Below are 13,655 nucleotides of genomic sequence, written 5' to 3'. Positions count from 1 at the left end.
CACCATCCTCGAACCACGCCAATGGCATCCAGGGCAGCTCGTCGCCCACGTCTGGGCGGTCACCGATGCCTGGTTCGAGGACGTCGGCGGGCAGTGCCAACGCGGGCGGTTCCACGTCGGACAGCGCCTCTGCAAGAGACGGCGCCGCCGGCTCCAACGGCGAGCAGGGCTCTGGCGCCAGCGCAACACCACAGGCGCACGGCGGCAGCAACCCACCCGGCCTCGGAGGCGCGCCGCACGGGGCCATGGCGCAGACGCCGGTGCAGCAGGTGCTGATGTCGCCGGCAGACCGCTTTGGCCTGATGGGCCTGCTGAGCATCATCAAGATGCAGGACCCAGACTTTAGCATGCTGACGATGGGCAGCGACCTGCAGACGCTCGGCCTCAACCTCAACGCCTCCGACTCGCTCTACTCGTCGTTTATCACGCCGTGGTCGGACAACAACATGCTGGCGTCGATGCAGGTGGAGCCCGACTTTTCGCTGCCAAGCTGCTACAATGTGCAGCCGCCGCCGCCGGCGCAGAGCAAGATTGCGTCCTTTAGCGACGAGACGCTCTTCTTTATCTTCTACTCGACGCCGCGCGACGTGCTGCAGGAGGTGGCGGCGCAGGAGCTCTACAGTCGCAACTGGCGGTACCACAAGGAGCTGCACCTGTGGCTGACAAAGGAGCAGAACACGGAGCCGACGCACAAGACGATGAACTACGAGCGCGGCACCTACGTCTTCTTTGACCCGGGGAGCTGGGAAAAGGTGTCCAAGAACTTTGTCCTCATGTACGAGTTGCTCGAGGAGAAGCCGCCAAGCCAGGCTCACCTGGCCGCCCAGGCGCACGCCCAGGCGCAGGCGCATGCTCAACATCAGCAGCAGCAACAGCAGCAGCAGCAGCAACAGGCGCAACAACAACAGCCGCAGCCGCAGCAGCAGGCACAGGCGCAACAGTCGTAAAGCACCGCTGCGCCTGCGTCGTCAGGTCGCCCCACCACTGTTGTCCCCTGACCTTGGCGCTTCGGCCTGTCTCCTTCCGCGCCGCGACATCGACACACTCGCGCACCGACTACTGTAGCTTCTTGGCCGTTGCCCTTTCCCCCCGTCCCAACCTGATCCCAAACACCCTCTGTATGAATGAAAACACCCGAATCCCCTCCAAATGCCCTCTCGGGTCAGTTTGTGCACGGTCCAGGTCTGTGCAGCAGCTGCCCCCTCGCTGTGGCCGGCGCGGACGACGAGGACTCAAGGCGGCGAAGCTGTCGTAACCAATGCTCGCCTTTCAGAGATGGTCACGGAGGAGGTTACAGCACATGCTTGGGGAACGGGAAGGCCAGGGCACCGGCTCAATCGAGTGCCATCGAAACGACCGGCACGAGACCACCGATGGGCCTATGCGACAAGGGCAGAGATGCAAGCGATCGACCAGTCGAGATCGAGGAGCAACGACGACGCGATCTCGTCGTCCTCCCCCTCATCTTGCTCTGCCGACATGGGTCTGGCAGTGGCGATGACTTGCTCTCGGATCGCCGCTTGTTCGGGCGGACGGGCGGACGAAGACGCTGTCAGGATCGAGGGAAGGGTCGCTGGCTCGGTACGCGGGAAGGGGATGCTGGAGGTTCGACATGCTGCGATGCCTTCCTGGTGGTCGCCGTCAGTGACGCCACTCTCTGACCCAGGTCTGGGAGGAGAAGGATGCGCTGGTTCATCGTTGGTCGTCGCGGTGCTTGCGACTTGCTGCTCCTGCGATGAGCTTGCCAGAGCGCCGGTTCGGCCGACGTCCTCCTGCTGCCGTCCAGTGGGAGAGAGGGGAAGGCCTCGATCGTCGACGACGTCCATAGAGTGAGGAGGTTCGGCGAGGTTATGCGTCCACGAGGCCCAGTCGAAAAGCGGGCTGCGGAGTTCCTCGTACCTGTCTACGCCGATGGCAGACAGGCGCGCGTCGCCGATGAAGCGACTGGCTCGTCGTTCTTGCAGGTGAGCCGAGTTCGGCTTGGCAGTCGCCTCGATGGCCAGAGGAGTGGTTCTTGACGTCGGCATGGTGCGGGTGTGGCCGTGTTTCGTATGTTGGCTCCTTGCAGCCGCAGACCGACCCTGCTGCTCTCCTGCTGCGACTTCTGTAGGCCAGACGCCAGGGCGGGCATGGGGGCTTGGTAGCGCTCGGCGGCGAGGGGGTACAGGCGGAGGAGCGGGACGAGGCAATGGACTGCGCTCCAGCCCCTCGTCAAAGGGGCGGTCGATTGCGAGACGTGCTCGTTCCGCGCCCTCTTGCAGGTCCTCGGCCCGAACTCGTGCAGGCGTGCCCGCTCCGACAATGCGCTTGAGCTTGGATTCGAAGCCTGGGGCCCCGAGCTTGCTTCCGGCTACGGTATGCACGGAGCCGTCTTCGCCCATACCGAGCGGCTGCGGGTCTTGGTGGTTGCGGAAGGAGGCGTGAGGGGGTCCGCTCGTCTTCCCTACAAGGTATGCGGCTTTTGGGAAAACGACTGATGTGTCGGGCCTGCGAGAAAGAGAAGTCGGGATCGAGTTGGGCAGGCGGAGAGGGTTGGCTAAGATCGCTTGATCAGAGGACTTCGTTGCTCGTCCAGTAGGAGCATGACCGTGTTGCGGCACGGCGTCACCTAGCAGCTCAGGGGCCTTGAGCGGTAGCAGGGTTGAGGGCTGATGTTCGGCGGCGCCGGGGCCCCTCGCCGCCAACGGGGCTGCAGATAGCGCAGCTTTGGCGTCATGGTCGCGCCCATGGGCGGCACGGACCGCCGAGACCAAATGCGAGAATGCGTCGGTCGCTGCGGCGCTGGTTTTGTACGCCTCGAAAGGCGAGGACCGCTCCCGTCCAAGCAGCTGTTCGCTGGCATCGTGCGCAGCACAACGGGAGCGGGCAAGGCTCGTCACAGAGTCGACGGAAGCCAGCGTCGTATCGCGAGTGGACATGTCCTCCAGCTGAAGAGACGAGTCCCAGGAGCGAGTGGACGCCAAGCTGCTGGGCTCGACGTCACAACATTCGGCGCTGGCTCGGTGATCTTGCGCTCCAGGCCTGACAGCCGAAGCCTTCACGTCAGACCTTCGCCGAACGCCGTGGGGCGTCGTGTTGATCGTCATGTAGCTCGATGCTGCCGCCGGTAGCAGCCTCGGAGGTACGGGTGGAAACGCGGTCAGGGAAAGGCGGCTGCCCATCGTCTCGACGCTCGTGGCCCTGCTCCTCGCCGCGAGCGTGCGAGAGTCGCTCACGAGGCTGTTCGAGGCTCGCACCGAGCGACGTCTGACGGATGCGATAGATGTGCGAAAATCCCAGAAGGATTCGTCCCGACTGGGCCGATCCTCACCGGCGCAATGGCTGGACGAAGTCTCAACGCCGTTGGAATAATGAGCGTGGACGGGCGCCGCGGGGAGCGGGACCGGATGAAAAGTCTCAAGAGCCTCGTAATTGAAGCTCGACGACTCGACCGCTCCATCGCGATCCGAGGCCTGGCAAGGCAGATCAGACACCCTCCAGCTCGCGTACGGGTGGTCTGCCAGCGTGGACTGGCCTGAGGCGCTGTTTGAGTCGAGGCCTTTGTCCAGTTCCCGCTGTGCGTCCGTGGTTGAAGAGGATCCGTGTTGCACGTTCAACGGGGTTGCCCAGAGAGTCGGCTTATTTGAGTCGTGACTGGCCGATGCACTGAGAGGGTTCAACGCACGCTGCAGGTATGAGGAAGAAAAGTCGACCGTCGTTAGCACGAAAAGACACCGACGTCGCGAAAGGTCGTCATCACTCACACTAGCCCTCTCTGTTTTTGCCTCGCTCGGCGGCTTGTCCACCTTGCCGCGCCGGCCTGGGTTTGTGGCAGCAGGCTTCTCGAGCCACGCGTCAATATTCGAGGGGCCCAGGCTGGAGGGCGGATGACCAGCTTCTGAACTTAGGCTGCCGTCCCGTCGATCGTGGAGGGCAAGGCTTTCCTGAGACGCTCCTGCGGAGCTCACGAGAGTCGACAAGCTGCGTAGGCTCGTGGCCTTGCCTTCGACCTGGAAGTGTGCGAGAGACCGCAGATCCGAGGATGAAGAAGTCGGCGTCGGCACGCGTAGAGGACGAAGACGCGCTTCATCGCCGGGAGCGTAGAAGGCGAAGAAGGTGCGGGGAGGCTCCGTGTCGTCCAGCTCGTCTTGAGGTGGCTCTACATCTTCCTCGAGAGACAGCAGTGGCAACGATAGCTCGCTGACCCAGAAGAACTGCGTCAAAGGCGGGGGCGGCGTCGCTGTTGGGGCGCCTGACTTCGTGGTAGCAGCGCTCGACCGGGTGGCCGATCTGCGCCGTGGCCTTACGAGAGCCGTCGTAGCATATAGCTCAGAGCTCATAGGAGACTGCAAGCTCGATGCCACCTTTGCTCCGGGAGTCGACGCTGCGTAGTCCTTCGCTGCCGCTTCATGACCCTGATGGCGGCGGTTCCGATGGCCTACGCCCTGGATGGAAGAGTCTCGGAAGCAGGAAATTGATGGGATCATGTCGGGTGGGGGCTCGGCGGCTATGGGGCGGCCGTCATGAACGGGATGACCCTGTGTGGGCAGAAGACTGACGCAGGGACGAGTTCAGAGAGGCGGAGAGCACGGCGATACACCTGTGGCGCGCCGGGTCCTGCCCGGTCTTTATATCCAGCCACGAAGATGGCAATCGAGCACATTGGCTGGGTCAATCCAGCGCCGCTCCTCGCTGGTTGAAACGAAGCTTTGCAGAATATGGCTGGCTGCGCTTGCGACCGCCTTGAGAAGAGGCGGGGGCGGGACGTTCAGCAGAGCACCTCGTGGCGCCGTCTGCGCAGGTTGGTTTCCGCAACAGCCCCGCCGATGAGCGGCCCAGGGGCCTCCGGGCGCGCCCCGCTAAAACGGAGGGTCAACGTCCAACGCCCGAGCCATGTAGGTCGGGTTCACCCCTTCGTAGCTTCATTCCATCACCCGGTCAAAACGCCCCGGTCGGTCGCAAAGTCTAGCCTGCGCCCTGTTTTGGCCCGGCCTAGCCTAGCCTGCCCGTTTCGGAGCGGCCGCGTTTCGGTGGGCGGTGAACCTTGTCGACGAGCACCCCAAAACGACGAGCGGCCCAGTCTCAGGCACGGCGCAGCGCATACGCCCGGACGCAGCCGCACTTGGGCGGCGTAGGCTGCGCCAACGTGCGCAATCGTAGACTTGGTGGGCAGGCCCGGGCTTCGGCACCGGATCGGGGCCGAAAGGCGTGCCTGCATTGCCCGACCTTGTTCTCAACCGGAGTTTGCCGACGGAGCCGGGTGGATCGATGCTGCATCTGCGCGACACACACACGCCTCTTCTTCGCTTTGTCACATGATCGGACAGATCTGGCAGGGGCCGTTGACGGACGTGTCCTGCTGTTCAATACGATGCGCCGTATGCCAAAGGGTGCCTCTCGAAATGCATACGATGATCCATGCTGCGCCTCTAGTACGCTGCTTGTGCGCCGTCACTTGAGGAGCTCGTTGAGCACCGTGTCGTCGGTGACGTTGCGGACGCTGCAGCGATGGGAACAAGCCGTGTTCGGAGGAAGAGAGCCCGTGTCAGTGGACACGAGGCCAGCACGAGAGAGTCGACGTGCGGAGAAGAAGAGGCCAGCTTCCGACTCACTTGGCACCACGGTAGTTCAGCTTCTTGAGGACCTCGATGACCTGACCTCGCTCAAAACCCTGTATAGGATAGGTGGAGAGGACATGGTGTGTTGGCTCTTCGCGCACGGGATTAACAGGCGGCGCGGAGACCGTTCGCTTACCATGTTGACAAACTGGGCGACGTGTTCGAGCTTCAAACCGGCGACGAGGGCCGGGTCCTCTTGTTTGGCGCTCGCCGCCTTGGGCCCCGCCGATGTCGTCTCTGGTGGTCGTGCGCTCTCGCTGCCGTTGGCGTAGATCTCGGTCCAGTACCTGGCCGTCTTTTCAAAGTCGGCCTTGTCGCTCATGTAGTGTTTGGCCACCTCGGCGTCTTGGGGATCCGACGGTTCGGGCGAGCAGAGCAGCGATCGCAGCGACATGAGCGTGGATTTGAGGGTCAGGACGGGAGACCACTGGTCTTTGAGGATGTCGAGACAGATGGCGCCGGAGGCGGAAGAGATGTTGGGGTGGTAGACCTGCCGGTTTCGATGCATGTACCGGGAAGGGGCGTTTCTGTCAGCAGCCGATGGGAGCGGCAGCAGCAGCGGCGGATCGACTAGCAGCAGCGGCGGCGAAGGCGGCGGCGGCGGCGGCAGCAGCAGCAGCAGCAGCAGCAGCATCATCATCATCATCGTTTGCCTGACAGCATGCGCACCTTTGTAATGAACTTCATCTTTGGCGGCTGGAAAGGGTATCCTTCTGAGATGTGGATGTCCTGCGAGGGCGGTCGGCGCGACAGAGTTGATGGCATCAGGAGCAAGAGGTGCAATGGTCAGTGACGGGATGCCGATCGCGGCATGACGGCAGCAGCCTGGTCAAGTGCTCACCACATCAAACATGCCTCCATCGTAGGGTGAGTTCTCGGGGCCAGGAAAGGTTCCGATCAGGTGGTAGGGCGACTCTGGGGGATGGCGAGAGGCAGGAGCAGAGGGGCACGGGAAGCTGTCAGAGCGGGCTACACACGCGAACGCCGGCAAGGGACCGAGAAGCAGGTGCTCACCATCAACCATGACGACGTCGACCCCGGACGACTTGTCGTTCTTGCAATCATTGATCTCCTTGGTGACACGCCTGAGCCTGGCGTCGCTCATCTTGGCCGGTGGAAGGGTGGCGTAGCAGTGGTAGGTGGCGGTTGGGCGTGCTGGGCGTGCTGGGCGTGCTGGGCGTGCTGAGAGTCGCGGTACGTTGAGCGAGGCAGACGATAGAGTAGTGGTCGAGAGAGGTGAAGCCACGGAAGGAGGATGGGGGCCGAAGTCGTGGGAGGGGGGGCTGCGAGAAGGTTTGAGGCTTACGGCAAACGGCTTCGCTGCTTGCTTGCTTGCTTGCTTGCTTGCTTTAGCCTGTCCTGTGCGAGCAGAGCCGGCGGCCGCCGTTGTGACTTTTTGCCTCGAGCTGCCCGCTCGCTCCTCTGCCAGCATGGAGAGGGCCAGGGCGCTGCCTGCCAACCAGAGGCCCTTTCTGGCCGCCCTCGAGGTGGAGGGCAGGTCGGCCTTTGGCTGGCAGCCCTCGGCGGTGTTGGTTGGCCAAGAGGGGCACCTCACGCGAGCTGTTGCCCACTTGACCTCGGGACACGGGCTGACTTCGACGCCACTTGTCGGGCGAGAGAAGAAGGGAGCCAGCCGGGCGGGCTTGCAGCAAGGCGCCCCCCCCCTCACTTGAGGCCGGCCGGCCTTGAAATTTTTGGAAGTGGCTGCGCTGCACCCTTTTCGGCCCTTTGCGTGGCCGCCTGGCTGCGTTTTTCTTCCAGGCCCGGCACTGGCCTTGCTGCTTCACCACCATCGCGTCCCCGTCACCTCTTGGTCCCCACGATTCTCGACATCCCCATATCTGGAGAGACGCCAGGAGATATGCCGCCCAAACGATACTTTGAGCAGGCCGAGGCCGAGGCCGCAGGCGCAGCTGCCGCTAACGATGCCGCTCCGACGGCGGCTGCAGCCGGTGCCGCCTCCTCGTCGACGTCCGACAGCCGCAACGCCACCCTCTTCGTGTCTCGCCTGCCCTACACTGCCACCTCAACCGACCTCGAGACCCTCTTCAGCGATATCGGCCCCCTCAAGCGCGCCTTCGTCGTCACCGATCCAACCACAAAGTCATCAAAGGGCGTCGGCTACGTCACCTTTGCCATGGCCGAGGACGCAAAGACCGCCCTTCAGCAGCTCCAGGGAAAGTCGCTCGACGGCAAGCGCAAGATGCAGATCTCCATCGCGGACGAAAAGGCACCCATGAAGGAGAGGAAGGCGGCACGCGCGCTCCTCGCCGCTCAGGCCACTCAGGGTGGCGATGCCGCTGCCGACACCGCATCGGCCGCCAAAAAGCCCCGCTACGACAAGCCAGCAGGCCAGCAGTCCGCGGCACGACCGCGTCCTACGTTCGAAAAGGACGCCGACGCCGTCCGCACCGTCATTCTGTCCGGCCTAGCCGCCTGCACGGCCAAGGCAGACTCCAAGCAGATTTACAAGCGGGCGCGCAAGATCGGCGACGTCGAAAACGTCGTATACCCGCATCCGGGCTCGTCGCGCCCCGACGACGTCGCCCACGTCATCTTCCGCACGCCCAACCACGCCATGACGGCCGTCGAGAAGCTCCACGCCCACACCTTCAAGGGCGTCCAGATCAGCGCCATCCTCAAGAAGCGCGCAGACGGCGCCACCAAGCTCGCCGCCCACATGCGGCCCGAGACGCTGGCCAAGCGCGAAAAGATGCGCCAGGACATTGAAAAGTTCAGCGGCAAGGGGAGCATGCCCGTCATTACGTCCGAGGTCGACAAGTCGAGCCGGCTCATCATCCGCAACCTACCCTTCGACGTCACCGAGGCCGACCTTCGCGCCGTCTTCCTGCCGCACGGCCCCATCTTTCAGATCCAGATACCCAAGGCCCTTCCAAAGAACAGCAGCAACAGCGCAAAGGAGGAGGAGGGAGACGCTGAGGAACAGGACGACGAGGCGGGACAGGACAAGAGCAGCAGCGACGACAACGAAAGCGACAGCGACAGCGACAAGGGTTCGGGCGTCACTTCGGGCTCTGATGACGACGAGGACGGAACGGACTCGGACGAGGCGGACAATGACGAGGATAAGGCCGAGGAGGACAAGGAAGAAGATGAGGACGCGGAACTGAACGAGGTGGAGCAGTCGTCATCCGCTGCCGCCAAGGGCGAGCGCGGCCGTGGGTTCGCCTTCGTCTGGCACGTGTCGCGCAACGATGCCGCCAAGGCGCTCAAGGCTGTCAACGGCAAGCCGATCCGACACGGCGCGGCCGAGCACGCCGCCTACAAGGCCGCCAAGGGCAAGAAGGGTCGTGACGCCGCCAAGAAGGTGCTCGACGCGGTCCGCGCCGCCGCCCAGCCGGAACGGGTTGTCGCTGTCGACTGGGCGCTCAGCAAAAAGGACTGGGAGGCCAAGGCCGAGCAGAGCGACGCCGAGGAGGCCGAGAGCGAGGATGACGAGGATGACGACGAGGATGAGGGTGAAGACGACGACGAGGAGGGCGACGATGACGACGATGAGAACGCCGAGGTGTCGTCGGACGAGGAGGCTAAGCCGGCACTTCCGCAGCCCGAGGAGGGCACGACGCTGTTCGTGCGCAACCTGCCGTTCCAGGCGACCGAGGAGGAGCTCAAGAGCGTGTTCCGCCACTTTGGACCGCTGCGGTACGCCAAGATCACCATGGACAAGGCCACCAACCGGAGCAAAGGAACCGGCTTCGTCTGCTTTTGGCAGGCGTCGTCGGCGGATGCTGCTCTGGCCCAGGCACGCATCATCGAGAAGGAGGCCGGCACGTCGGGCTCGGCATCGACGGCGGCCAGCGCCGGCAAGAACCCGTTCGCCCTTCCCTCGGTCCTCACTGCCGACCCCTCGGCCCCGCTGACGGCCAGCCTCAACCTGCACGGCCGCGTGCTCAACGTGATCCCGGCCGTGGCGCGCACCGAGGCGTCGAAGCTCGAAACGTCGGGCCGCAAGCAGCGCGAGAAGGAGGACAAGCGCAACACGTGGCTGCTGCGCGAGGGTGTTCCCTTCCCAGAGAGTGCCATCGCGCGCACGCTGTCGGCGGGCGAGTGCGAGAAGCGGCTGCAGTCGTTTACGATCCGCCGCAGCCAGCTGGGCAGCAACCCTGCGCTCTTTATCAGCAAGACGCGGCTGGCGGTGCGCCAGCTGCCGCTGTTCGTGTCGGACAAGATGCTCAAGAAGCTGGCGCTGCACGCGTTGCGCTCGTTCAAGGACGAGGTCAAGGCCGAGGAGCGCGTCGACCTCGACGAGTACGAGCGCGCCGACCGCACGATTTCGGCGACGCTCGCCGAGGACGGCGGGTTCGCGGCCAAGAAAAAGGGCGAGCGGCCGACGGCGGTGCTGCAGGCCAAGGTGGTGCGGCAGGCGGACCGCATCGACCCGCTGACGGGGCAGGGTCGGTCGCGGGGCTACGGCTTCCTCGAGATGCGCACGTTCCAGGAGGCGCTCAAGGTGGTGCGCTGGGCCAACGGCAACCCGGCCGTCTCGACGCTCTTTACCGAGTGGTGGCAGCACGACATTGAGACGAGGATCGAGACGTTCCGCCGTCAGATCAAGGCCAAGTCGTCCGCCGGCGGCGGAGGAGGAGGTACGCTGTCTTCGGAAGTCAAGGAGGAGATCGACGAGATGGAGGCGAGGATCAAGAGGATGCAGAGGAAGGTCGACGAGCTCAAGGCCGGCCAGAAGCCGGACAAGAGCGAGAGGGGTGGCCTGCTGGTGCTCGAGTTCAGCATCGAGAATGCCACCGTCACGAGGAAGAGGAAGGAAATGACGGACAAGGTGCGCGAGGGAAACAAGCGCAAGGCGGCGTCGTCTTCGGTGAGTTCCTGCGCGCGGACCCCTTCGAACGTCCCCCTTCTTTGCTCCTTCCGAGGCGTGCCATGTAGATCCGACCACTGACCCTCCTCTCCTTTCCTCTCCTCTCCTCTCCTCTCCTCCCCGTCGTTCGATCTCTGCTTCGACAATAGGACCCGGACCGCGCTCAGCCCAACACAAGCGCCAACAACGTCGCCGCAGCCGACAAGAGCAGCAGCAGCCGCAGCGGCGGCAGGACCTCTTCTCGTCCTTCTTCCTCTGCCTCATCGTCGTTCGACAACAAAAAGGGCCGGTCAGACAAGAGGGGCGACAAGACCGCCAGCACGTCGGAACGCAGGGCGCAGCACAAGGCGTCGCAGAAGATCGACAGGCACAAGGAGTCCGCCGCGGGTGCCGACGGCTCCAAAAAGTTCGGAAGCCTCTATGGCTCTTCGATCGGCCGCAAGCGCAGAGCCAAGAAGATGGGCAAGAAGTAGACCCTGGCGGCCATACTCTTCTCGCGCGCGCCGACGTGGCTAGAGATCCAGGCAACAACCGCACCCCTGTTTCAGCCGCCGCTCGTTCGGCTTCGATGCAACACGATATTGATCATTCCCCTGCGGCCCGTGCGTGGCGTTCTACATCGTGTCGGTCGCGGCTTCTCTGAAACGACTTTTTGTGGCGGGCGGCACGGCGGCCTCGTCCGGCTGGCTCGCCCCCGGAGCTGCTCCGCTCGGCCGCGGCTTGGCTCACCACCACCCGGGGCCTGTCCCGGACTCGGGTTCCTTCTTGTCGGTCGCGTCGAGTGTGATTCGGACGTCGCCGCCGATGCCCTCGTGCAAGACGTCGACAGCCAGCCTCCTCCTGCCCTCGCCCAGGACGCCCTCGTCTTCGCGCGTCGCCACCTCTTCGCGCAGCCGGATGCAGGCCGCCGCCTCGCCCTCGATGTTGGTGGCGACGATGCCCTGGGTGTACATCTTGCCATAGTCGAGGTAGAGGTAGAAGGTGCCTGGATGTATGATGGTGACGAGCACCGTGACCCTGCGCGACTCGGGGTGGTGTTCGAGAAACTGAAGGGCCACGCACTGCTGACGGTCCATGAGGATGGGCGGTACGCCAAACGTCTTGAGCGCGTCGCGGAGCCGACCGACGCACCGCCGCGTCTCGCCGACGAGGTGTGTCGAGATCCACGAGGGGATGGTGAGGGCCAGGTCGACCTTGGCAAAGTAGGTAACGTCGCAGCCTCCCAGGGTCGGGTTGGCCTCGATGATGTAGCCGCCCTCGAGGATCTTGGCCCGGACACAGCCCTCGGCCTGGTCCGGTATGCCGGGCAGGCTCGGGACCGAAGTGTAGCAGACCGTGATCCTCTGCGTGTCAAAGTCTGGCGTCGTCTGGAGGCGGCCCGCGGCGTCGTAGGCGCGCAAGCCCTGCCTGCCGACGACGTCGCGCGGGCTATAGATGGGGCCGATGCCGCGCCAGACGAGGTAGAAGGTGAAGTCGTGCTGCGAGAAGATGCGCACCGTCACTGCGGCCTGGATGCGCACGTCCCACATCATGCGATAGCTGGTGATGCGGATGCCGGTGAAGACCTCGAGCGGCGTGAGGTCTGGGACGTGGCCACGCCCGGCCATGAAGGGCAGCTGCGTCAGAGGTTCCTCGGGCTTGCGAGGCACGTAGTACTCCTGGACGCCATCGGTGATGCCTTTGTCTGCAAGGGAGGGTGCGGGACAAAAGGGGCGCGTAGATCGCGACAGCATTCAGCATCTGTTCTTGTTCCTTCTACGAGAAGGATGTTCGCCGAGTGCAGGTGCGCGCAGTGGCCTGAGTGGAACGGCGTCTGCTCACCGATAATGGTGTCCGAGTAGTGCTCGAACAGGGAGTCTGCGAGATTGTGCATCTGGTCAATCTCGTCCTTGTACTCGCAGGGGAAATAGGCCTTTCCCGCGGGGCGCTGCGGCAGGACGGGTGTGTCTGGACTGGTAGGCAGGCTCATTGTAGGTCGCGTGTGAGGGGCAAGACGGGGTAAGGGGGCGCCAGTGTGGGTCGACTAGGGAAGGGAGGGTGCTGGGACAGTGACGGCGTGGGACGTGCGGGTTGGTATATGGACGAGCAGTCTGATCATAAGTGGGCAGGAGGGAGTCGATTAGTAGATCCGGGAGACGTGAAGATATGCAGCGGGTCGAGTGACGGTGGCGGGCTGGACTAAAGAGGGTGGCGGAAGGGCAAAAGAAGCGGGAATAACGAGAGGCCAGGGAACGGGCCGGAGGGCGAGGAAGGATGGGCCGCCTAGCCACGGCCGAGCATGGCAATATGTGCAGATGGGTGCGGGTGCGATTGCGAGTGCGAGGGCGGCTAGTGGCCGACTTGGCTGGCTGGCTGGCAAGGGCGATATCCAGGACGTGATGGAGGCACAGTAGTAGTGGCGGTGGAGTAGGCCGAGGAGGGGGATCAGAGTGTCAGGATGCCGTTGACGGTGGTGGTGGCGACCTGTGGGGTGGTGGACAGAGGAAGAGGATGGGGCGGAGAAAGTGAGAGAGAGGTGACAGCGAGACAGAGAGACACACACAGAGAGAGAGAGAGAGAGAGAGAGGAGGGAGCGCCGACCGCAGCCTGAGCGAGCCAAGCCGAAGCAGTAGTAAGAGGGACTGACCCGGACAGGCGGGTTGCACGGCCAAACTGCCGGGTTGCCAGGCAGCAGGCAGCAGGCAGCAGGCAGCAGGCAGCAGGCAGCAGGAGGGGCCGAGGGCGCATGCGCAGGGCGGGGCGGCTGCCTTCCGGCCTCTGCCCAGCCTTTGCCCTTGCTTGGTTGCCTTGCCCCAAGTGTCCGCCTGGCCGCTTTCAACCTGGCCAGGCAAAAGCCAGCAGCAGACGGGTCCAACTACTCTGCGCCCGCTGGTCCAGTTACGCCCACCACGCCTTGCTTGCCAGGCTTGCTGCTTCTCGCTCTCGACTCTGGAAGGCGGAAAATCCGGAAAGACCGGCAGGCAGGCAGGCTGCCCCCATCTCACTAGCACATATGGATACACTACTCTACTCGCTCGAAGCCCGACCTCACCGAGTGCATGTATGCTGCCAGGCCACCCAGCAGCTGGCCATCTTTCGGACGGGCCGAGGCCGAGCCATGCCATGCCATGTACTGCAAGAGGGCGGGGCCTCGTCGGTAGCCACAGTGCCCTTCGAATCTACGTTGGCGCCTGAGCTTGTCGAGGCCCGAGCTCGAGGTAGACTCGACTCTGAACCCTCGC

The 13,655-nt window shown here is 64.0% G+C and overlaps 4 protein-coding genes across 4 annotated transcripts; 2 read left to right on the top strand and 2 right to left on the bottom strand.

The window, feature by feature from the left end:
- Nucleotides 1-65: 65 nt before the first annotated feature.
- Nucleotides 66-947, top strand: PFL1_06201 (uncharacterized protein; the record flags this gene model as incomplete). The annotated part of the gene is made up of 1 exon (XM_007883740.1): nt 66-947. The coding sequence occupies one exon, from the start codon at nt 66-68 to the stop codon at nt 945-947; it is 882 nt and encodes a 293-aa protein (XP_007881931.1).
- A 4,483-nt stretch (nt 948-5,430) lies between these two features.
- PFL1_06200 (uncharacterized protein) lies at nt 5,431-6,702 on the bottom strand (the record flags this gene model as incomplete). Its single annotated transcript, XM_007883739.1, has 6 exons — nt 5,431-5,479; nt 5,592-5,650; nt 5,734-6,087; nt 6,267-6,326; nt 6,439-6,512; nt 6,612-6,702. The coding sequence occupies 6 exons, from the start codon at nt 6,700-6,702 to the stop codon at nt 5,431-5,433; spliced, it is 687 nt and encodes a 228-aa protein (XP_007881930.1).
- Nucleotides 6,703-7,458: 756 nt separating this feature from the next.
- On the top strand, nt 7,459-10,907 carry PFL1_06199 (uncharacterized protein; the record flags this gene model as incomplete). The annotated part of the gene is made up of 2 exons (XM_007883738.1): nt 7,459-10,434; nt 10,584-10,907. The coding sequence occupies 2 exons, from the start codon at nt 7,459-7,461 to the stop codon at nt 10,905-10,907; spliced, it is 3,300 nt and encodes a 1,099-aa protein (XP_007881929.1).
- Nucleotides 10,908-11,159: 252 nt separating this feature from the next.
- Nucleotides 11,160-12,403, bottom strand: PFL1_06198 (uncharacterized protein; the record flags this gene model as incomplete). Its single annotated transcript, XM_007883737.1, has 2 exons — nt 11,160-12,118; nt 12,256-12,403. 2 exons carry the CDS (start codon nt 12,401-12,403, stop codon nt 11,160-11,162), a joined length of 1,107 nt encoding a protein of 368 aa, XP_007881928.1.
- Between the last annotated feature and the right edge of the window lie 1,252 nt (nt 12,404-13,655).

This window comes from Pseudozyma flocculosa (genome assembly GCF_000417875.1).
Source record: "Pseudozyma flocculosa PF-1 unplaced genomic scaffold scaffold00024, whole genome shotgun sequence".
Classification (NCBI taxonomy): domain Eukaryota; kingdom Fungi; phylum Basidiomycota; class Ustilaginomycetes; order Ustilaginales; family Ustilaginaceae; genus Pseudozyma; species Pseudozyma flocculosa.
This window is presented reverse-complemented; position numbering and strand designations above follow the sequence as displayed.